This window comes from Macrobrachium rosenbergii, chromosome 56 (genome assembly GCF_040412425.1).
Source record: "Macrobrachium rosenbergii isolate ZJJX-2024 chromosome 56, ASM4041242v1, whole genome shotgun sequence".
NCBI lineage: Eukaryota > Metazoa > Arthropoda > Malacostraca > Decapoda > Palaemonidae > Macrobrachium > Macrobrachium rosenbergii.
The window spans coordinates 53,418,392-53,441,853 of NC_089796.1; the positions used below are offsets into that span (position 1 = coordinate 53,418,392).

General features: G+C 37.9%; 1 protein-coding gene across 7 annotated transcripts in view; it reads right to left on the minus strand.

The window, feature by feature from the left end:
- Nup62 (Nucleoporin 62kD) overlaps nucleotides 1-23,462 on the minus strand; it is a 339,835-nt gene that overhangs the window by 122,376 nt on the left and 193,997 nt on the right. For all 7 annotated transcript variants that reach the window (XM_067100505.1, XM_067100502.1, XM_067100504.1 and 4 more), the window contains exon 6: nucleotides 11,141-11,222. In XM_067100505.1, the coding sequence (XP_066956606.1) occupies nucleotides 11,141-11,222 (82 nt within the window). The remainder of the gene's footprint in view (nucleotides 1-11,140; nucleotides 11,223-23,462) is intronic.

The window sequence follows — 23,462 nt, forward strand, 5'->3', positions numbered from 1 at the left end:
CCTTCCTAGCTCTATCCTTTTCAAGCTTCTTCAAATAAGAAGTCAAAACCTTTCATTCCTGTTCAGACAAATTCTCACACTCCTTACACCTATTGTCCGAAGAACAATCATTCCCCCTACACCTCATGCATACAGTGTGAGGGTCTACCGAAGCTTTCGGCAACCTCACCTTACACTCTTGCCTAACACAGACACGAAACACAGGTGTAACATTGATATCAGACATCTTAACAGAACAATCAAAAAAGCAAATCCAAAAAACAGTCCACAATAGCGTATGCCAAGCCAAAGATCCAATACGTCACCAAAATCAGTCCAAAAGACCCTCAGCAAGCGAGAAACGAAAATCAAAGCAGGAGGAACCAACAACAGATGTTGCCGGAACCAGCGACCGAGAAAATCTGATTAGAAAAGGGAATGGTTCCTATTCCCACCACCCAGCGGCGGGAAAGGTAGATCACCTGACCTACCGGTTGCGTGTGCCGCGAGATTTGAAATTCTGTCAGGAACATCGGAGACTATAGCTAAGTATATATCTGATGGGTAAGTTGCATGTACAAAAAATAGCATTCCTTTTACAACTTTCCTTATAGGAGAATGCTACAATACACTTATTCTTTTAACTGCTGCTAGTACTAACGAAAAGTGTTTTTCACAGTAAATACTTCAATGGAACTGATTTCACAGGCTCAAAAGGATCTACAGATAAAACTTTAGAACTGCTTCTAAATTCCAGAGAGAGACTGATACTGAGTTCTGGGGGCTTCAGTCTCAACTGATCTCAATACAGTACAACCTTAAGGTGTATATCATTAGACACATCCAATTGCACATGACAAAATCCTGAGGAACACATGGATCAATAACCTCAAAAAGTAGGCACCGAAAGATTTACTACAGTATATCTAAGGCAAAAACCTTTCTAATATCTATCGAGGTACAGGTGCTGAAAATTCCTCTAGAATGTACCCAGAGAAATGCAAAAGCCGTTGCTTCTGATACAAGACCAAGGTTGTCTCTTTACTTAGTAAAGGATAGAGCTTGAGACACCTTAGAAAACCCCTTCTTGGGAGATGGTTGAGAGTTTCCACCCGGTTTAATGTTTTGATGCGAAGGTTTAATGGAACCGCATGGAGTTAAATAGTTTAAATCAACCTTCCCTTAACTAAAGAATATGAGAGATCTAACAAATGAAATAGAAAGTCTGAAAATCATCCCTCTGAGGCCACTAAGATAATAGAAGCCATTGTGCAATTTTTTGTACTTGAAATTCGTTCAATACTTCCCTTACAATTGCCAAAGGGTGAAAGGTACTGTATATGCATCTGAATTGGACCAAACCTGAATAACCACATCCACTCAGGCCTGGGGGTACTGTAAGGAGAAGCAGTAGACTGGTCATTCCTGTTCATCTGCATGCTAATAAGTCCACATTTGGAATGCCTCACTAATTATACAGTGACTGGCAGACTTGCGGATGTAATAACCACTCTACAGGCAGAACTTGTCCTTCCTGAACCATTAATCCATCAAAAGACTATCCTTCCCCAGAATGAACTGGGGACCCAATACCAAGTTCTTCATATTCACCCAAAGAAACAGTCTTCACTATTAGGAACATTGTCTATGACCTTGAGACGCTCTGGTTCCTGATACATACCAAGAAGATTGTACTGAATGAAAATACCGCTAGACTTACTTCCTGACCATGTGTTTGTATTATAGTGGACTCGTTTATATAACCAAGAGTTCAAAGTCATTTACTGTAAATGCAACTCCTACTGACCACCACATCCTCAACCTCTCTAGGGTGCCCAGACCTCACTGATGCATCTGGAAACCAGGTGTGAACTGGGTTCACTACTCCTATGGATAAACCTGCAAACATCTCTCTAAGGTTTACCAGGTGTAGTGTTGACCATTCTATGGTGTATTGTAAGTCAGTGTCACATCATTTGTCACAACTCTGCTTTTATGTTATGAGACATAGGTGTGAAAAAACAACAAAACCTGAAAGTTTAAGAATAAACTTGTAAACATTACTCATACTTTCGGACTCCCTCCTGCATAAACTGGTGATGAGGATGGTCCTCGAATTACTCATAAGATTAATGAACATTTTGCTGTAAGTCTGCAATACTTTTATGCCGAATCCACACTGTAATTGTACTCAATTTATTCTGACAAATTCTCCTGTGAAGCCATAGCCCCAACAAAGAAAACCATTATCCTATAAGACGCTTCCTTTAGGGCTAAAATTCAAGAAGAAACAACAAGCATCTATTCATCTTCCAACAGAAAAGCTTGCATATTACAAGAGTTCCCTGATAAAAAATGGACAAAGGAGTGGTTAGGGAACACTGTTGAAAATTATCCCTTTGAGGCCACTAAGATGTTAGGAGCCACTGTGCAATTTTTTGTACTTGAAATTCGTTCAATACTTCCTTACAATTGCCAAAGGGGGAAAGGTACTGTATATGCATCTGAACTGGACCAAACCTGAATAACCACATCCACTCAGGCCTGGGGGTACTGTAAGGAGAAGCAGTAGACTGGTCATTCCTGTTCATCTGCATGCTAATAAGTCCACATTTGGAATGCCTCACTAATTATACAGTGACTGGCAGACTTGCGGATGTAATAACCACTCTACAGGCAGAACTTGTCCTTCCTGAACCATTAATCCATCAAAAGACTATCCTTCCCCAGAATGAACTGGGGACCCAATACCAAGTTCTTCATATTCACCCAAAGAAACAGTCTTCACTATTAGGAACATTGTCTATGACCTCAAGATGCTCTGGTTCCTGATGCATACCAAGTAGACTGTACTGAATGAAAATACTGATAGACTTACTTCCTGACCATGTGTTTGTATTATAGAGGACTCATTTATATAACCATGAGTTCAAATATTATAGAGGACTCATTTATATAACCATGAGTTCAAAGTCATTTAAGTGCAACTCCTCCTACTGACCACCACATCCTCAACCTCTCTAGGGTGCCCAGACCTCACTGATGCATCTGGAAACCAGGTGTGAACTGGGTTCACTACTCCTATGGATAAACCTGCAAACATCTCTCTAAGGTTTACCAGGTGTAGTGTTGACCATTCTATGGTGTATTGTAAGTCAGTGTCACATCATTCGTCACAACTCTTTGCTTTTATGTTATACGACATAGGCGTGAAAAAACAACAAAACCTGGAAGTTTAAGAATAAACTTGTAAACATTACTCATATTTTCAGACTCCCTCCTACATAAACTGGTGATGAGGATGGTCCCGGATTTACTCATAAGATTAATGAACATTTTGCTGTAAGTCTGCAATACTTTTATGCTGAAGCCACACTGTAAATGTACTTGATTTATTCTGACAAATTCTCCAGTGAAGTCATAGCCCAACAAAGAAAACCATTACCCTATAAGAAGCTTCCTTTAGGGCTAAAATTCAAGAAGAAACAACAAGCATCTATTCATCTTCCAACAGAAAAGCCTGCAAATTACAAGAGTTCCCTGATAAAAAATGGACTGAGAAGGAGTTAGGGAACACTACTGAAAATTTTAATGACCAGTGACTGAGCCACACAAAGCAAAAGATCCTTGGCCTTTGGAATAACATCAAAAGAGTTGGCCAACATGAACTCGTCGTCTCAGTAGAGAAGAATTCTCGCTCCTAAGAGACATCATCCCTCTATATGCACAAAACAAAAAAATCCTTGTGAATACTTGAGGCACTGTACACAGGCCAAAGGTGCCTTAAACTAGAATACCTTCCCTGTAAATACAAACTGAAGGAATCTTCATGACTGAGGGCCTATTGGTGCATGAAGAACACATCTTGCAGGTACACCAAATCATCCACTTGTTCTTTTGAAAGGCCACTAGAACCGTGATGAATAATCCCATGGAGAATGGGGGCAAAGTTGTTCAATTTTGATATGTCCAACATTGAAAGCCAATCTCGTTCCTTATGGCACTACAAAAAAAAGTCAGTACAGTAGTAAAATCCCAATGAATTACTGAATCCTGCTCCATTGCATTGTTCTCAAACTACAACCTCAGAACTCAGTACAGTACTTCTTTTGCAGGAGAAGATATGAAGGTAAGTCTATAGGAAACAATGCCAATGGAGGAGAAATCAGAAAGAAATCATAACTCTCCATTAGTACCTACACCACCCAAAATTCCTCTTTTATCTGTCCCCAACTTGCCAGATGGTCTGCAACTGGCCTCCTACTGGAAACTGAGGGCTGAATAGATCCTTGAAAGGTGTTAGCAGTTGAAAAAGAGACCTGTGAGAAAGAGGTCCAGAGGGCCTAAAGGAAGAGATGAGGCTAGCCTTTTTTCACTTCTGACTTGAGAGATTATCTAAGAAACTATCTATTATTCTGTACCAATGTTTCCTACCTTATTGCCTTAGAGTGTTGGGTTGAGAAGGCAACTAAAAGGAGAAATCAAAACAGCTGCCACATCCTGTGTAGGTGAAACCTTTGACGAATGATAGGAGCATAATTGTTCTCATTTCTTCAAAACCAAGTTAGTGTATGCGTGAAAACATTTGCCTGAAGTCTGAAATAGCATTGACCACTTAAGTTAGAAACTCTAATGACTCTTCCCTTGCTAAATTCCAGCTGGTGTCACCAACTCTTTGGCTGGTGCACCAAAGAAGCGATCGTACTGAGCGAAGTTCAACAAAAGATAAAACTTCAACTCTAAATCTCCATCTCAGCATGTCCAAGGCATTTTGTCAGTCTCAAGAGTACATCTCTTAGAAGGAACAAGACAAGCATAGCAAACCAAATCTTCTACTGAAGAAGGTTGAAGTCAGTAATGTGCCTGAATTATAAGAAGTGGCAACTTTTCAAAATTAAAAGCAGCATTGTGTGCCATAGCCCAAGAAATCTCATTGAGTCATGCTCTAATCAAAGGAGAAAAACTGGATTTCTTCAAAAACTTAATGGGAGTAGAAATGTTCGAAGAAAAAAAAAAGACACCTAGTCTCTCCTGAACTACTTTCCTTCACTAAATGAGGTTAAAGCAAAGCGCAACTTTCCACTAAGTGCCAGAGTACAGAAGGAGACAGAATGCTACCAGGCACCACAGAAAATGGGGAAGGGAGGGAAGCAAGGGGATAAAAATGCCAGCAACACCTGACACCCATAACTCACATGAAACAGTCTTGACAGAAGGTTAAGACTTGGGCAGTCAAATACCTAGAAATGCATTTAGCTTAACAATGACAGAACTAGAATGGGAAACACTAGCAGCAGTAAAAGGAAGGGACTCACCGATAGCCTTAGAAAACTAAAGTAAAGATTTAATAGGTGTACTGTACAGCGAAAGATAAATGGCAGACAAGGATTTAGATTAAAAAGTAGAATACAAAAGGTTGATTCGACAATTGAGTGAGTTAACATATCAAAATCAGAATAAATCACAACACATTATTTTTAAAAATACTGTCTATTCCAATAACATCAGTCCTGGCAGTGTTAATGTCATCATTACTAGATACTTAAGGCAGTCAAGTTAAAATGATAAGATCTGCATTAACCAACAACAATCCTTTGGCAACCGCATTGCACAAGTATAGGACATAGTAAACATGAGTAAGGTGAAGGAGGGTACAGAACCACATCAACCTGAGAACTGAATCAGTTTCCTGGCAGCGGACTCTTCCAAGTGTCACAAGGCAGTCCTGAGTTCAGGCCACGGAGACAAGGGCACTGACACCTTGCCTCTCAAAGGGGAATGCAAAAAATATCGCACACTATGAGGGGACTCAAAATGGTTCCCCAACATGCATTCTGCTAAACCTTTGAATGACTCTAAAATCAGGTTAACATCCTATTCTCACTTTTCAATATTTTCCTGAACTGAAAGGGGAGCAGAAGATGAGTCAAAGACGAAGTCTCAGGTCTAGGTCTAGTAAAGGATTAGTAGAGGAAAAAACCTGAAACTGAATAGAGACAATTGAAGTTGAAGGTTCATGAGAAACAGGACAAAAGGCAGATTTATGCCCTGACCTAACTATCTGTTTTCTCAATCTATCAGCTTCCCTTATGTCTATGAAACTTAATGACAAAGTCCTTTGACCAATCCCTACCATCCTCAGAGCTGTTCTCAAGATCACACACTATACCCCTGCAGCTGGCACACAGTGTATCTATCTAACTCAAGCTTAAAACATCCTGCTAACACAATAATCATTTCTGCAGAACCTGATGTTTTAACCCTTAAGGGACGGATTGAGCCTCAGTGTGAAGTAAAACAGGTTTGGGGAGGTGGACGGATTGAGCCTCAGTGTGAAACTGTATTACGCACCACTGTTATGGTAATAATGCGTCGAAACAGAGGTGCCAATACTTCTATATGCTATAAATTCACTAATGGCAATTTTTATACAGACGTGAGAGTTGGGCCAGTTGCCACAGATGTCTTTTCACAGCCATCAGTAATGCTTGTGACTTCAAGGGGAAAAGTACTGCATCTCTCTCTCACATGAGTCTTTTTGTAAATTTGCTTGTAAATATACAAAGGGGTTGCTGTTGTTTTTTGTTTTTGTATTTTTACGGTATCTCAGTTGTAAATGTAATTTTACAAAGAAAATTGCAAAGAAATATTAGAAAAAGCGTGTAAAAGTAAAAAACAAAAGTTACTGAACCTTCCTTCTCGTAAATTTACGTGAATATTTTTCAACAAATATGCAAAAAATTTGTTACTGCTTTTTTTTCTTATCTGTTTTGATATTGTGTGAGCAGTAATAATAATTTTACAAAATACAATAAACTTATTTATTAGAAAAAACATATGCAAGTTGGTAAATTTATTATTATCTTGTAAATGAGGCGCCACAAGGGGCTGTAAACAGTAGGGCTGTAAACAGTAATTTTCAACTTCTCGTGGAAGGTACGGAAAATTTTTTAGAATTTTTTTATTTATACACTGTAAATGTAGGTGTCATTCTCTTTCCATTGATGTGATGTTTTTTATTTTGCCGACCTCAAAGTTTCCCCAGTCTGGGGTGCTGCATATTGATAAATTATGCTGTCCCTTAAGGGTTAAGCCTTGCTTCCTGCGAAAGACATCCTAAGAAAAACAAAAGTACAATACCAAGAAAGCAGCAAACAGCCAAAAAAATGAAGTACAGACAGCTGACCTTTGTGGCAACAAGGAAAATTATGACGAGCTACAACATTAAAGAAACACCTAGTGGAGATCAGGTGAACTAGACGACCATCCAAGTCAGCCACGTGATCTTTTTTACCTTGGATACTGCTGCACCTGTTGATGCCAAGATCCTGCAATCTTTAACAGTAAAAAAAGTTCATGCCAAATAAAAAGAGCTTCAAGCAAATCTATGCTATGGGAAAATTCAAGAACACCTCATTAGACAAAGTAAAGTGCAGCAAATGTTTGATGAGTACCTGAGGGTCTTGTTGATGCATGTATAATGGGCGGGATCCGGCGAATTTACCGACAACAATTCACCGACAATAATTTACCGACAACAGTTCATCGACATGCTCAATTTATCGACTGCACAATTCACCGACATTGAGATTGATCAATTCACCGACAACAATTAAGCTAAGATAAAAAAGGAAAGATCATTGACAAGAATGTACCAGCCACATATAAAATAAAGGTTTGAATACTAAACTGGTAGTTATGAAATAACCGAGGCAATAAATCACCAAATAAGGTTTTAATACTAAACAAGTAATTTAGAAACAGCCGATGCACTAAATTACCAAATTACTTGAGTTTCAAAATAATAACAGTGTATTTTCTTACTTCAGTAAGAAATATAAATGGTCTAGTTAACAAGGATTTTCACTACATAGCCCATCATGCCTCTCCATTTTATAGAATCCGAAAAAGGAAAGAAGAAGCTTGTTGTTCATGGCTATTTCTTTTATAAAGACAAGGAGCGTGAAGATAAGATATACTGGAAATGTGACAAATATCACAAAATAAGGTGCAAAGCGCGAGTAACTACGTGTGACGGTGAAATTGTAGCAGAAGTGACTGAGCATAATCATGTTTGTAATGCAGCCGAGAGTGAAGCACAAAAATTGTGGAAAACATACGTAAAAAGCCAAATCTTCCACAGAAGCACCTCATGCACTAATATCAAACGAGCTTAAGAATTGCAGCGAAGCAGCTGCTTGTAGGCTTCTGAAAACACAGACGATGAAAAGGACAATAAGAAGTATCAAATTTGAGAATAATTGCCTGCCACCACTTCCATAGTGCCAAAGTGAATTGACTCTTACTAGCGAGTATACGAAAACGTTTCGAGGTGAAAAATTTTTAATTTTCGATCCTGGACCAACTGAAAATCGCATATTAATTTTTGCTACTTCACGTAACACTCATCTTCTAGCAAATAGTGATCATTGGTATGGGGACGGAACGTTCAAAACCGTTCCATTGTTATTTTATCAGCTATATACATTCCATGGATTTCAAGAAAATAGAGCAATTCCGCTTGTCTATGCATTACTTCCAGATAAGTCAGAAGCATCTTACAATACGCTACTAGAGAAGATTAAGATCAATACACATTTTTCGTCTCCTTCCTCGATAACTATTGATTTTGAACACGCAATGATAAAGGCATGCAAAAAAGAATTCCCAAGCGTGGTATTAAAAGGATGTTTCTTCCATTTTTCGCAGTGTATCTTTCGTGCCATCCAGGCTAATGGAATGAAAAGAAGATATGAAGAGGATGCAGAATTTGCTCTAAATCTCCGTTATTTGCCCGCCATAGCATATGTGCCTGTTGATTCGGTAGTCAGTGCATTTGAATTGCTATGTGATGCCGATATCCTCCCGAGTGAAGCAGAAGCCGTAGTGGACTATTTTGAAGATACGTGGATAGGCCGTCCTGACAGAAGAAACCGTCGTAGACCTCCCAAATTTGAGATCGAGATGTGGAATGTTTATGAATCTGCTTTACTATCCCTACCGAAGACAAATAATGCGGTAGAAGGCTGGCACCGAACTTTTGAAACACAAGTTGCTGGGCACCACCCTAATATATAGAAATTTTTCGACTTCTTGAAGAAGGAACAAAATTATAATGATGTAAAAGTTGACCAATTCTTAGCTGGTACTTCATCTCAACCATCAAGAAAGAAATACCGTGATTGTTCTGAACGAATAAAACAGATTGTTGAAAAATACTCTTCATATAACGATGTCATTGATTATCTACGGGCAATAGCCCATAATCTAGCTTTCTGATTTTAAATAAAACAATTTGTGGTTTTTTATACATCTATTTATTTCTGAAATATTTTGTTTCTTAAATATTTTGCCCATGACTGTACAGTTGCTTTATTTACTGTATATTTTAAACATGTTTAATAAATACTAAAAAAAATCTACATCGTTTTCTAATATCCTAAATAAAGACTAGCAAGTAATTATTTCATATATCAAAGATAAAAGGTTAAATGCCGAAACAACCAATAAGTAATGAAACATTAACTAAGGCTGCAATCTGAATTTGTCACCAATTATAAGACAATGAAAATATTTTATTTTCCAGTAGTCCGATTGAATTTTGTTTAAGACTTTTTTTTTTTATTTTCTATCAATTGTTGTCGGTGAATTGTGCACTCGATAAACTGAGCATGTCGATGAACTGTTGTCGGTAAATTGTTGTTGGTGAATTGCTGTCGGTAAATTCGCCTAGACCCATAATGGGCAACCAATATTCTCTTGTCTGTCAGATACAGAGACTGCAGTTTCTGGACATTGGACATTTAAAGCCCATTAACGTGGACTGCATATGAGTGATAGGTTTGTCATTCAAAAAAAAAGATTAAAATGGTTCAGTACAATGTACCCAGAATACTTTGAGTTTCCATGATTGTTGTAACTCATGAGATAAATGTCTATTGGCTAAAAATACTTTATCGTGTTACATTTTCGAATTTATATTTTTTCAGGCAATTGGAAATGATACCACACTAATTTTTCATATTTTAGAAAGTGGACTTAAACAATTGACAATCTTGTAAACATCTTTGTAACTATATTATCTTCAGTAGTAAAATCCTTACTAACTGAGCTTAAGCTAATCATGCATAACTCAAAAGTCTTTATTAAAGTTTTGCTCTGATTTAAATGAATTCTTATTTAACTACCTGGATTTCTCTTTCATATTCAGATAAATTTTCACTCAACTTAAATTGGTGACCAACAAATGTAATATGCACACACTGACACATGTAAACATCAAGAAACAGAAGCAAAATCACAGATTTCAATTTAGCATCTCTTTTATTTTTCCTGTGGTTTTCTTTTTCCTACTATAAGACATCATTGAAAAATACTGTGCTATTATTGAGAGAGAGAGAGAGAGAGAGAGAGAGAGAGAGAGAGAGAGAGAGAGAGAGAGAGAGAGAGAGAGAGAGAGAGAGAGAGAGAGAGAGAGAGCAAAATTCGCATAAAGCACCAAAAATGTCCAGGTTACATTAAGTTTTCTTCATTTCTTTTACTTGTACAGTGTTTATTTCATTCTTATGTATGAATGGTACCACACACAGGAGAGGCTGTACCATGAAAAGTTCTTGGACATTGTGAAAAGTACACAATGCTACACTTCACCACGTGTCAATTAATCAGTAGAATTTACTTATTTTGATTGCCTATGGTATCGAGGTCTGATGTCAACAGTTCCTTTGATGTATTGCAAGCTCTTTTTTCACCAAACAACTGTCGACATTATTCTCATTTATACTGTAATTGCAATTTCTGATTTCCCTATATATACTTACCTACATTTGAATTTATGCTTCATAAACTTGATGCACTTAGCCATCAAAACAAACTCAACTTTCACTCTATAGTCTAACTTAACAACCTAATAATGACTAGAAAAATAAAAATTTATAAAAAGGAGGGAGATTTACACTCATTTAAGCTAAACAGGGAAAGAAGCAATATTGTGAAAGTACAGTTCACAAAAATGTATTAGCCATTAGCTTAGGTCAAATGAAAAAATTAGGCATGTGATGATGTTGGGGTCCTGCCACCTTCTGAAAACCTGTACTGTACTTCTGGATGATATGCCTTTCATTTCAAGATACTAAAGTATTAGATAGACATTTAAGATTACCTAGTAGCAGTTGTAAGGGTGGCAAGAGGTGTTGCTGCAGTTACTGAGGTCAGAGCAGAAGTAGAGGTTGCTGGTGCTGTGCCTGAAATAGAAAAAAGACATCTAATTACATTTAAGATTTAGGCCCGCTCAAAGAATCTAAATAATGGTTTCATCCGAGTGAGGTAAGCAATATTTATTAAAGCCTTTTGGTTTTGGTGGAAAATATTTTGGTGGAGCAATGACCACTCCAGTCTGTTGTTTTTGTCATTTCACCCTCTCTCTCTCTTTCCCCATGCTGCAACTCACATAACTCAACTAACAACTAAATACCAAATTCACTCTTTAGGTCAACAGAGATATGCAGAATTTTAGGGAACATGACTATTCATCCCTCCTCATCCAGCTATTATTTGAACACGGGTTCCTCAGATTGTGAGCTGAGTGCACTTTGCCAAGGTGCCATGAGGCCAGAGAGATAAAGAGAGATAAATGTTAATGATCATGTAATGTACACAATAAACTCTGTACAGTTTAACCCAACTAGTGATATTCACAATTGAAATACCTTAAAATGAATTAGTCTCAGTTCATAACGATTTGCTATTTACAGCCAGGTCTACATGGAGTATGGGATGAAGGTATGGTAACTTCTGGAGTGCATGCAGCTGTAGCTAAACAACTGGATAAGGTTTCTCATTCTTTCAGGTAACAAACCAATAAAACACATTTAATGGGGACATGTGTAATTAATGGGTGGTGGTATCAAAGGAAACTCTTCAAGTCCATTTTGTTGTTTTATTATATAAAATGGTAGAAATATGGGGGTGCCTGTTCTGGCAGTGTTACCTCATGAATCCTCTCGCCCATCTCTCACTCACACTATTTCACACAAACTCCATGCACACTGGGAACCAATTATGGTGTTTTCATAACTGTCACAAAATATTAATTTAATAACACACGTTATACTAAAGATGATACCAAGGTCACTGAAACATTTTCATAAAATATTATGTATATATAAACATTTAAGTATTTTCCAAGTTAATAAAGAGCAATGTGGGAACATATTTTACATATGTGTTCTCATATGTTCTTTCTTTGTCACAAGGACAGAATGTGTAACACTCTTAAAATTGCTGGCAACCTAAGATTCCTTCAGGTTTGAGCAAGTATCAGTACATTTCACCTATAATGTCAATGTCCTTTAGATCACTAAAGATTTAGCAACTATGGGAGTAAAGGTGACATTCTCATATACCAGAGGTCTTTCAGCAAAAGGTGATTACCTTTCACCACCTTTACAGAAAAAATGCCACACGTCCAGACTTTGTCATCAGTATTCTTTCAACTTTGTAAGACAAAGCTTATCATGTTATTTAGTCATGTAATTAAAGAAGTGTAATTATGTGAAATATGGAGGTATGCTTATAACTCGTACCTCCATATTTCACATAATTACACTTCTTTAATTATATACGTTCCTGGTAATTCAAGAATAAAGTATTAATCGTATTGGAATCTCTACCTATCAGGAAGAAGTTATTTGCAATAAAAACAGAAAATACGAAGAGAAAAGCAAAAATGACTGTTCACCCTACCAACTCCAGAGCGCTTCCATATCACTGTCATTAACATAAGATATCTACAAGTAATCTGGCACTTCAACTTAACTGACAGTTTGGGTGTCCTATTACTGTAAGTAACCAAGACTATCATATAGCCTACATGACACCCCAGGGCTAAATCACATGGCTTATAGTATCCAGTAGTTCCAATTACAGAAGAGAGAGAGAGAGAGAGAGAGAGAGAGAGAGAGAGAGAGAGAGAGAGAGAGAGAGAGAGAGAGAGAGAGAGAGAGAGAGAGAGAGAGAGAGTCAAGTTTTTCTTAACACGATATAAAAGTGTTAGTGTACACACAAACGCATGCACATCCATACTAAAAAATATAGGTAAAGTATCATGTACAAAACTTCATTAAATAATTACCAATAAGAATATGTAAAAGAGAGAGAGAGAGAGAGAGAGAGAGAGAGAGAGAGAGAGAGAGAGAGAGAGAGAGAGAGAGAGAGAGAGAGAGAGAGAGAGCACAGTAACTGAAACAGTGTTATGTAAAGTAATGCATTAATGTACGGTAGTATACTGACACATAAGATTATCAGAATTTCAGAACACAAGATCACAAGAAAAATAAATTACCAAGTGGAAATTTAACAATGTACAGCACATACATTATTTATCTACATAACTTCTAACACAAGAAAAAATAAACCACACATACTTTACATGGAAACGCAAAAATATGCAAGATCACGTTGGTATAAAGGACAGGTTCTTTACCAGGCCAACAAAAAATACAGGTATACAGTACACAGATTGGAGCATAATGGGTCAAGTCCATTTCGTAGTCCACTAGGAATACCAACAGACTCACCAAATTATTCCTTTAAGTACACAATATTTTTATCTTTCCTAGACTCAGATGAATCAGATAAGGATAACTTAAAGTCCATTAAGTGTGCACATATTTAAACAAAAAAATAAAATCATATAAACAAAAGACATTTACATTATGAGAGGTGTAAAGAAATAGGCTAATGAATAGAAGAAAAAGAGAAGAAATGATTACATACTTGCAGAGAGAGAGAGAGAGAGAGAGAGAGAGAGAGAGAGAGAGAGAGAGAGAGAGAGAGAGAGAGAGAGAGAGAGAGAGAGAGAGAGAGAGAGAGAGAGAGAGAGAGAGAGAGCATACATTTCTCTAATGCTGAACTGTAAGCCAAAATGTAAGATAAGGTATTTTTTTCTGCACTTACAAAAATATTAGTCAAGATTAAAAATAACTTGCAGGTCAGACGTCAAAATTTTACACTCAAATTTGTAAAACACTCAAGAGTTTCCTTTGGCAATAGAAAAAACACTTTAGGTAGGATAAGAAACTTAGAAGATTATATGTAGTTTCTTGTAGTTTCCTTACTTGCTAGTCCACAATAATTCTTTTAAAAAAGCACTTTAAGCATGATGATAAACTGGCACAAACATAATATGCCCATCTTTACCAGACCTATAATTTTTTTTTTGTATAAAGGATTTAGAGGCAAATATTTCTGTTTCTTTAATCCTTGACTTATCTCTCCAGGTGTATGCTGGGGGAGGATGGTTTTCTTTTGTCAAGTTTGCAATGTAAAATACTTTACACATTTTGTGTGAACTATTATAAAGTGAAATGCAGAAATAAAATAAGAGTATCTTTCCACTGCCACATGGAAGTTACTAACATTTAGCAATGGTGAAATTCCAGAAAATTAAAGTAATGAGCAATAAGAAAGTCTTGTAAATGATACATCACCTTTACAGAAATTAACTTTTTATTTTTAACACATGTAATACTTAAGTATATTTATGGATGAAATGGATAAGCATTACAGTAATTTTAATCATTCCAAAGGAGATATACATATCTTACCGCTGTTTTTTTATCATAAAGATGCGATGGTAGGGGCAGAAGCACCACCCACTGAATCTGTGAACATTCAATTCTACACAATTTACCTTTTGGCCCAGGTAAGAGAATGAGGGGTGGTAAGAGGTGGGCCCTTTATGTAAAGAGACAGATTTGTATGTTAGGAAAAATACAAATTACTTTAAAAATCTGTCATTTGCTCCTACACAAATACAAACCCTCGGTCTTTACATATGGGAGACTTACTTTTGGAGGGAGGATTCTGAGTAAATCTCTGAATTGTCTGGTAGTTTGGCTCACCTGGGCATTCTCTTCCTGTTCATGAAAGAGCAAAGGAAGGAGACCATACCTCTGATCTATTGAAAAAGTGAGATGTTCAATCGTCAGACTTCTGGGCATTTCGAATCAAAGGAATTTAATATCCTTGAAATGAAAAGGTTTGGATGAACCCAGGGTCAGAGACTATAAAGCTAAGAATAACCAACTGGTTTACTCATAGTTAGTCCCTCTCTCCCCTTGCTGGAGAGGAAGGAAGGATTTGCATCTACTAATCCAAATGGAGCTAGATTATGGATAGGATACTCAGTCATCTAGATCACCTGCATGCAAACCCATCTAGTACGTGACAGCTCTTTCTCTGTTCCTGGAAGGAAGACAGGCAAAAGGGAGGACGCCAGTCCCACACACACCTTCTCCTTGCAGCTGCACACCTTAAGAGAGCTGCAACTTGTCCCTCAAGAACTGGGGGAACTACATGACTTGTTGAGCATCCACCAGAAGAACCAAGGAAAAGGAGTCCAAGGACCTGTGGGCAATATCCCAAGGAAAAAGAGATTAATGTGATCTACACGATTACTTTACATCCTAGTACTCGACCAACAAGTTCTTCTTGAATGCGATGGACAGACTGGTGTCCCTGGCCTTGAAAGATCTGGCCCAAAACGTACTGGTATCCAACAGGAAGTTGCGGGGTATGTTTGTTCAATCATCTCACTGGTCAGAGAAATAACAATTTGGACACTGTTTCTTAGCCAACAGCCAACTCAAAGCTAATGGACGGAGTCGCTGGCATCCGGCTGAAAGTCTGATGTCTTTATGGAGGCAACACAGATGCCATACTGTCATTGGAACCACAGGACCACATAAGTGGAATAATCAACCTCACTAATCACCTTCGAAACATATAGAATGGCGAAAGGCGTAAGCTTCCACATGTAAATAGATACCAAAGATGTCTTCCTTTGTTCACGGGTGCGAGGAGACATAACAGAACAGCACAAACTTCAGTAAGTTGAGAAAAAAGAAGGACTATGATCAAGCTTCTTCAGAGGTTGAATGAATTTCCAAAAGTCAAGGTGGCAAGATCAACTGTCCTTATCTCCTGGCTTCAGCGAATGAATTGTTGTAATTACATCCATCTTGCTTGGGATGTGTCTGGTTGGCCACTGTACTGAAAATTCTACTGTCTACTCGTGTGCCTGCACTGCAATAGAGTGGATGAAAGGACACTATGAACTTTTGTTGACCATGGCACTACTGTGGTGCCGTTGCTATCACACCGACCAAGGAGTGTCTATCTTTGGATTTTGAGACTCTTGAAAGTCTTAAAAGAACTGTACTTGAGTTCCAAGAAAAGAAGTGTAAGAGCCTGCTGTCCTTGTCAATGTTTCGAAGAATGAAACATCTCTGGAGGAGGATAGTGTAACCATGGCACTACCTTCATGTCATTGCTATCACAGGAGTGCCTGTTTGGACCCTGAGACTCCTAAAATTGTTTTAAGATCCACATAACATTCTCTCCCTCTCAGGTTGTGGATCAACTGGTAATTCCAGCAGCAGCTACTGCTTACAACTCCCACTCCTCACAGGGGGAGTGTAACTATGTCAAGTCAAAAGAAAAGGAGCACCTAAACACCACTTCTTGACTGAGGAGGAACCAAAAACAAGTTGTCAGAACTTTGTTTGGAGGTGGTGTTGATCTCCCGATGAATCAGGCAGAGCAAAGGGAAGTTATAAGCCCAAGACTTGAATCATAGATGCAAAAGATGTCTTCTAAGCGCCAACAGCATCTGACATTTCTAGGATGTCACTTATCCAAGTACTGACTAGCCCCACAGTTTCTAACCATGGATGCGAAAGATGTCTCCTAGACGTCAACAGAATCTGGTGCTCCAGGAGGTCACCTATCCAAGTACTGGCCAGATAAATCATTGCTAACTTCCTTGAATGGACAAGAAGCAATATTTACAATATGGCACGGTTGATATGGACGAAAAGCCATATTTTCAATGTGGCACGGTCGATGGCTATTATGCCCACGGTCTGTAGAGACAGAGCCGAATAGTAACAGCTTTGGAGTGTTGAGATTGAAGGACTAATTGACCGTCTTCCATGATCGAATAATTCCTTGAAATACTGAGGTGTCAAGACCAATCGTCGCTAACACTGACCCTAGTGACCGAACTTGTCTGTCATACATCCATCATCCTGGAATGCGTCTGGTTGACTGCTGTCCTGAGTGTGCTGCTGCAAACCCAAGAACCAGGTTATCAAGGTGCAGATTAGGTTAGGTTAGGCTAGGTTCAGTTTAGGCTAGGCTAGGATGGGTTAAGTATCCAACCTAACCCCTTAAAGAGCAGGTAACTACAGTGCTCCCCCATTTTTACGCGGGGATAGGTTCTAGAACCTACCGCGGAAATGCAAAAATCCCCTCTAAAAATGGCTTATAACTGCCAAATAACTTGCACACCTAAACTAAAAACACTGCCTATAACTGCCTATTTTATCATTTCACTGCTTAATTTGATATTTCAAGCAAAAATGTACTTTAATTTATCATACTAAAACAATTTAATATTTCAAACAAAAAATACACCCCAAACCATCATCTCAAAACCCCCAAAAGTAACCTTACATCACAGTACAGTACTCTCCTACTACTCTTACTCCTAAGCAGGATATATACGCCCTAATTGCTTATAACTGCCTATTTTAACAGTTCATCACCAAGCTTAACAGTTCAAACAAAAATATATCTCAAACTATCATCCCAGAACACCCTAATATTTCAAAGTCATGTTGCAAACTTAAGTACCAGACTACAACTGTTACTCTCAAGTACCCCCTATCATTCACACATGCACATTTTCTTTGGCCTAAGTAACTTTGCGCATCATTCTGTGCATACCGCAATGCACTGGGCATATATTTTACATATATTGATATTTTTCTGTGTTGTAATATGATTCTGAACTATTTACTGTACAGGTAAGTATTTTAGGATAGTACTACTGTATAGAGCATATATAAACTACATGGGTAGTTTTGAACGATGGGACACGTACCTCCAAACAGAATGCTATACGTCATGTTAGTATTTTCCTGATTACGTACAAATACATTTATGAAAAAAAAAAAAGAGATTTACTACAGTCCTCACCATCCATTTGTAATGTATTGATCCCATCAACATAAAAATATCTAAAATCCCAATTTCATACGTAAACATGAGAAAACATGAAAATAAACAAATCCAGCAATTCACGACATATTGATGAAGGTAGTGTTGCCATATTTTTTGCTTTGTCTGATTTATAGTACCTTATTTCATTACAATTTTAGATGATTATGATTATCACACATATTAATTATAACAGTACACAAGAGAATATTTTATCACTTGATGTTTCATCTCTAATCACTGTAAAAATATTTGAAATCAGAATTTCACACGTAGGCATCATTCAACATTCTTACTCTCCTCCCAGCCATTGTAAATTGTTGTCCCCAGCAGGTTACTGTGATCTGATGTATTGGCACTAAAGTGATGTATTGGCACTAAAGTTCTCTCTCTTATGCATGTATGTTTATTTGTTTTGTAAAGTTTAGTTTTATAGATGAATGTGATGTTACTTTGTCATTCATTTTTTTATATTTTCCATGCATATTTACTATGCAAGTTTTTGCATTTTAATAAAAGCAGACAGGAAAATAAAATGAAAATATTTAATGAATATTTCTGATACTGTATAGTCTGTTTTATCATCCAAAAACACTTTTCAGTACAGTAATATGATTTCAAATACTGTATATCTTACATTACCCTTAACCCTTAAATGCCGAAGCCCTATTTACAAAAACGTCTCGCGTATGCCGGCGGCGTTCGGGAGCTAGCGCCGAAGCGGAAAAAAAGTTTTTTTCAAAAAATCACAGCACACTTAGTTTTCAAGATTAAGAGTTCATTTTTGGCTCCTTTTTTTCTCATTGCCTGAAGTTTAGTATGCAACCATCAGAAATGAAAAAAATATCATTATCATATATAAATATTGGAATATATGACAGCGAAAAAAAAAAAACTTCGTATATAATTGTATACAAATCGCTGCTGTAAGCAAAACGGTTAAAGCTAATGAGTTAATTTTTTTTTTGTATTGTACACTAAATTGTGATGATTTTGGTATATAACAGATTGTAAAACGATTAAAGCAACACAGAGAAAATATTATCACAAAATGATGCATGAATTAAATAACGAGCGGACGTAAAAAAGTTTTTTTAAAAATTCACCATAAATCGAAATATTGTGCTAGAGACTTTCCAATTGTTTCAAAATGAAGGAAATTGATTGAATATTACTAGACTGTATGTTTTTAGCTTACAATTGCATTTTTACCATTTCGATCGAGTTAAAGTTGACCGAAGGTTGATTTTTTCTATTTATCGTTATTTATATGAAAATATTTCAAAAATGGTAAAAGCTAAAAGCATGATTTATTTTTTGTTGTATTCTACATGAAATTGCACACATTTTGATGTATAACACTTTATGTAACGAATAATATAAAACGGCGAAAAAATTACGACAAGGTGACTCAAGACATGCTAGGATTTTTAGCGGAGTTCGCGCGCGCGCGGATGGAAGGAAAAAGTTTTTTTCAAAAATTCACCATAAATCGAAATATTGTGCCATAGACTTTCCGTTTGTTGCAAAATGAAGGTAAAGGATTGATTGTTACTAGAATGTAAGAATTTTGGCTTACGATTGCGTTTTTCGAGCATTTCGATCGAGTTAAATTTGACCGAAGGTTGATTTTTTTCTATTTATCGTTATTTATATGACAATATTTCAAAAATGGTAAAAGCTAAAAGCATGATTTATTTTTGTTGTATTCTACATGAAATTGCGCACATTTTGATGTATAACACTTTATGTAACGAATAATATAAAACGGCGAAAAAAATTACGACAATGTGACTCAAGAAATGCTAGGATTTTTTGCGGAGCGAAGGAAAAAGTTTTTTTCAAAAATTCACCATAAATCAAAATATTGTGCTGGAGACTTTCCGTTTGTTGCAGAATAAAGGTAAATGATTGATTGTTACTAGAATCTAAGAATTTTGGCTTACGATTGCGTTTTTCGAGCATTTCGGTCGAGTCAAAATTGACCAAATGTTAAAATTTTGTCAGTTTTCGTGATTTAAATGAAAATATTTCAAAACTGTTAAAAGCTAAAAGAATGATTTATTTTTTTGTTGTATTCTACATGAAATTGCGCACATTTTGATGTACAACACTTTATGTAACGAATAATATAAAACGGCGAAAAAATTACGACAAGGTAACTCAAGAAATGCCAGGATTTTCAGCGAAGGAAAAAGCTTTTTTAAAAAATTTACAGATGCCCCTCAGGACACCCCAATGCTTCCTAGGGGTCGTAAAAGGCACCGGATGTGGTCCTTGGTCCCCTTCGGTCACACATGGCCACACAACACGGCGTTGAGAAGCTGGGTCATCTTGAGTGCTTGGTCCCTCTCCAGCATCCCAGTCTAAAACTCGTCTCACACGCTCACTACCGACAGGCAGTATGCGCCTTTCACGGTCCTGACGACATTGGGACATCTCTGCAAACGTCCTGTTGCCTCACAAATACGCAAACACTCGCCAAAGTTCTGCAAAACACGGATGCGTCAAAAAATCGCTCTCCGACGATGTGCCGCTGATGCTTTCTGGTACGGGAAGGAGGAAATTCGCGCATGCGCGTCTGGGTGACGCTTATAAACAAAACAACAGCTTGATCCGTGAACTCCCAGCATCCCTCAAGGCGCGTGATTTAAAACCTTTCGCAAACTAGGCCTATAATTATTTTTCCGCGAATATTTAAAAAAACCATTTTTAGTCGACGTATGGTACGTCCACTTGATAACAGACAATTTTAGTCGACGTATGGTACGTCCAGTAGGCGTTTAAGGGTTAAAAGAGAGAGAGAGAGATCTAAACTTGTTAAGCTCATTCGGGGCCCACCTAACATTCAGGGGTGGCCAGAGAGAGAGAGAGAGAGAGAGAGAGAGAGAGATCATAAACTTGTTAAGCTCATTCTGGGGCCCATCTGTCATTCCAGGGGGGGTGCCACAATGAGCTTAACAAAGTTACAATTTGCATTACAGATTTCTTTACTGTAATTTGTATTAAACATTTTATAGATATTTTGCTGTGTTTACATTAATATTAACATCTGAAAATTAGTAAATCATTTGTTACCATAAAAATGTATTTAGTCATGAAAATAAAATGAAACTACAACAACTAGTGGATACTGCTCTAAGAAAAAATTCGCGAATTAGGGAAAGTCCCCGTGGACAAGTAAATAATGTGTTCTACAAAAATCTGCAACAAAAAGAAATGTGAAAACGTGAAACACGTAAAAATGGGGGGGGGTCCACTGTATCTTCTGGTTGATGCCATGAGACAAGAAGTCCCAGGATACTGAAGTGCAGGTTTGGTTAGGCTAGGCTTAGTTAGGTTAAGTACCCAACCCAACCAGCCCCCTTGAAGAGCAGGTGACTACCTTCTGGTTGATGCCATGAGACAAGAAGTTCCAGGATACTGAAGAGCAGGTCTGGTAAGGTTAGGCTGGAACTACTGTAGTTAGGCTAAGTGCCCAACCTAACTTCTTGAAGTGTAGGTGAATGCCCTTCGGTTGATGCTTTGAGGCACAAAGTATTTCTGGAGGGGAAGTGTGTGTACAACACCCCATGAGATAGTTGTTGTCTCACCATTAGGCTAAGTCCTCTCACCTCTCTGAGAGAGGATGGGAAGGAATGGGGAGACATTGTCGAAGACCAGGACCCCCTCTTTCCACCTTCAAGCATCAGGCTTCATCCTTGTGCTAAGAAGAGTATTGCAGAGGAGGACACTGAGGCTGTTATACTGAGGAGTAGGCCTGATCCGTAGATCTATGGAGCTAGAAAATAATTCCGATTGCATAAAGAATAAACCTTGCACGATCAGTATTGATTGACTCCTGTTTTGGAAGTGTAGGACAATATAGTTCTACAGAACTTCACTGTTAACGAAACCAACCTATAGTGGAAAACTAACAGGAATCCGAAGAAATCCGTGCTGATGAACTGAAACACCTTGGCTCGGAGTCGAAGGTTAATATTAGCGTAGGAAAAATCAAGAGTCAAGGTTCAAATATGAACAATGAAACAGACTTCTTCCTACCAAAAAATGTCAAGTCTCTGGCTGAACACAAGTGAAACACTGTCAATTCACACAATGATGGCTGTAGGGGTATGATAAAACGAATTAATTCGTTCAGTTGTAGGCACTACTGAAATGGACGGATACTATGATGAAAATGACTGATGAAGGTCGTAACGTATGTTGGAAATGTCTGAAAGAACGATCCATTTGTTCAAATCTGTTGGCTGTTCACTTGGTGATGTGGATGTTTACTGAAAACGGAAGCTGATAGCTACCGATGATTAAGACCCTGTCAACTTACGTTATGAAGGACGCAAAAGTTGGAAGAATGATTCCGTTCACTCGTATGTAGATGGTATGGTAATGCCCGTTGGCCATTACTATGGTAACTTACATTGGCCGTTACCAGATGATCAAGCTAAAACACATGCATGAGCGAAAGGCATTACACAGACTTGCTGTTGATGCATTCGAATGTGAGTTGTCACCTTTCTGGATGTTCACAGAAATGCTATCAATGCTCTTTGCTCGACATAACTGAACTAGGCGGTGACTGGACGGGGAATCAGTGCTTCAACATGGTATGGCCGTAGGCCATCCTGTTCTCTTTCCAAACTTTCACGTGAGCGTGGTTGATGGTCTGTTCCCCAACACACAATCCTGAGACAACTTCCACACCCCCGCCATAACATGATTGTGAAAGGAAGAGAAGACCGTTCGAGAAGTGCGACTCTGTTCCATGAAGAACAATCCCATTGTAGTCGAAACTACATCGCTAATGTTACCGATGTGGAAACATACCAGGAAGAAGAAGCAACATGCTAAGCCACTCTTTTTGACTCTTGGAGAAAGAACCTTTCGTTAAGAGACGATCGACATACTGCAGCTTCATCGATATGTCACGGACATGCCATATTATACAATGACTAGACCAAGACGTTCAGCAATGTATGACATATCTTACTTTTGCCTGTCCCTGGTCTATGGACATGTAAATCATGTGGCCGCATTCCCTTCCTTAGAGAGTGACCATCTGAATAGGAGAGGCTCCAAGCCTACGTCCTCAGACAAGGAAAGCAAGGACAGAAAATATGATATCCACAAAAACAACGAAGGAGAGTTGTTTTAAGTCAAGTCGCACGTATGTATATTCCTTCCAAGCAGACACAGACGTGTCACGTTGTACGTACGTATTATCCCTTCGAAGCAGGCACAGATGTGTCATGCCACATGTACGTACAATTTCTTTGAAGCCAACACGGACGTGATCCGTTGCACGTACTTGTAAGTCTGTGTCACGCTGCATGTACGTTTATTTCTCCTTGGAGAATGTAGTTCGATGGGTTTTTGGAAACTACAGCGACATCGTTGCTGACACAGACAATTCGTTGCAC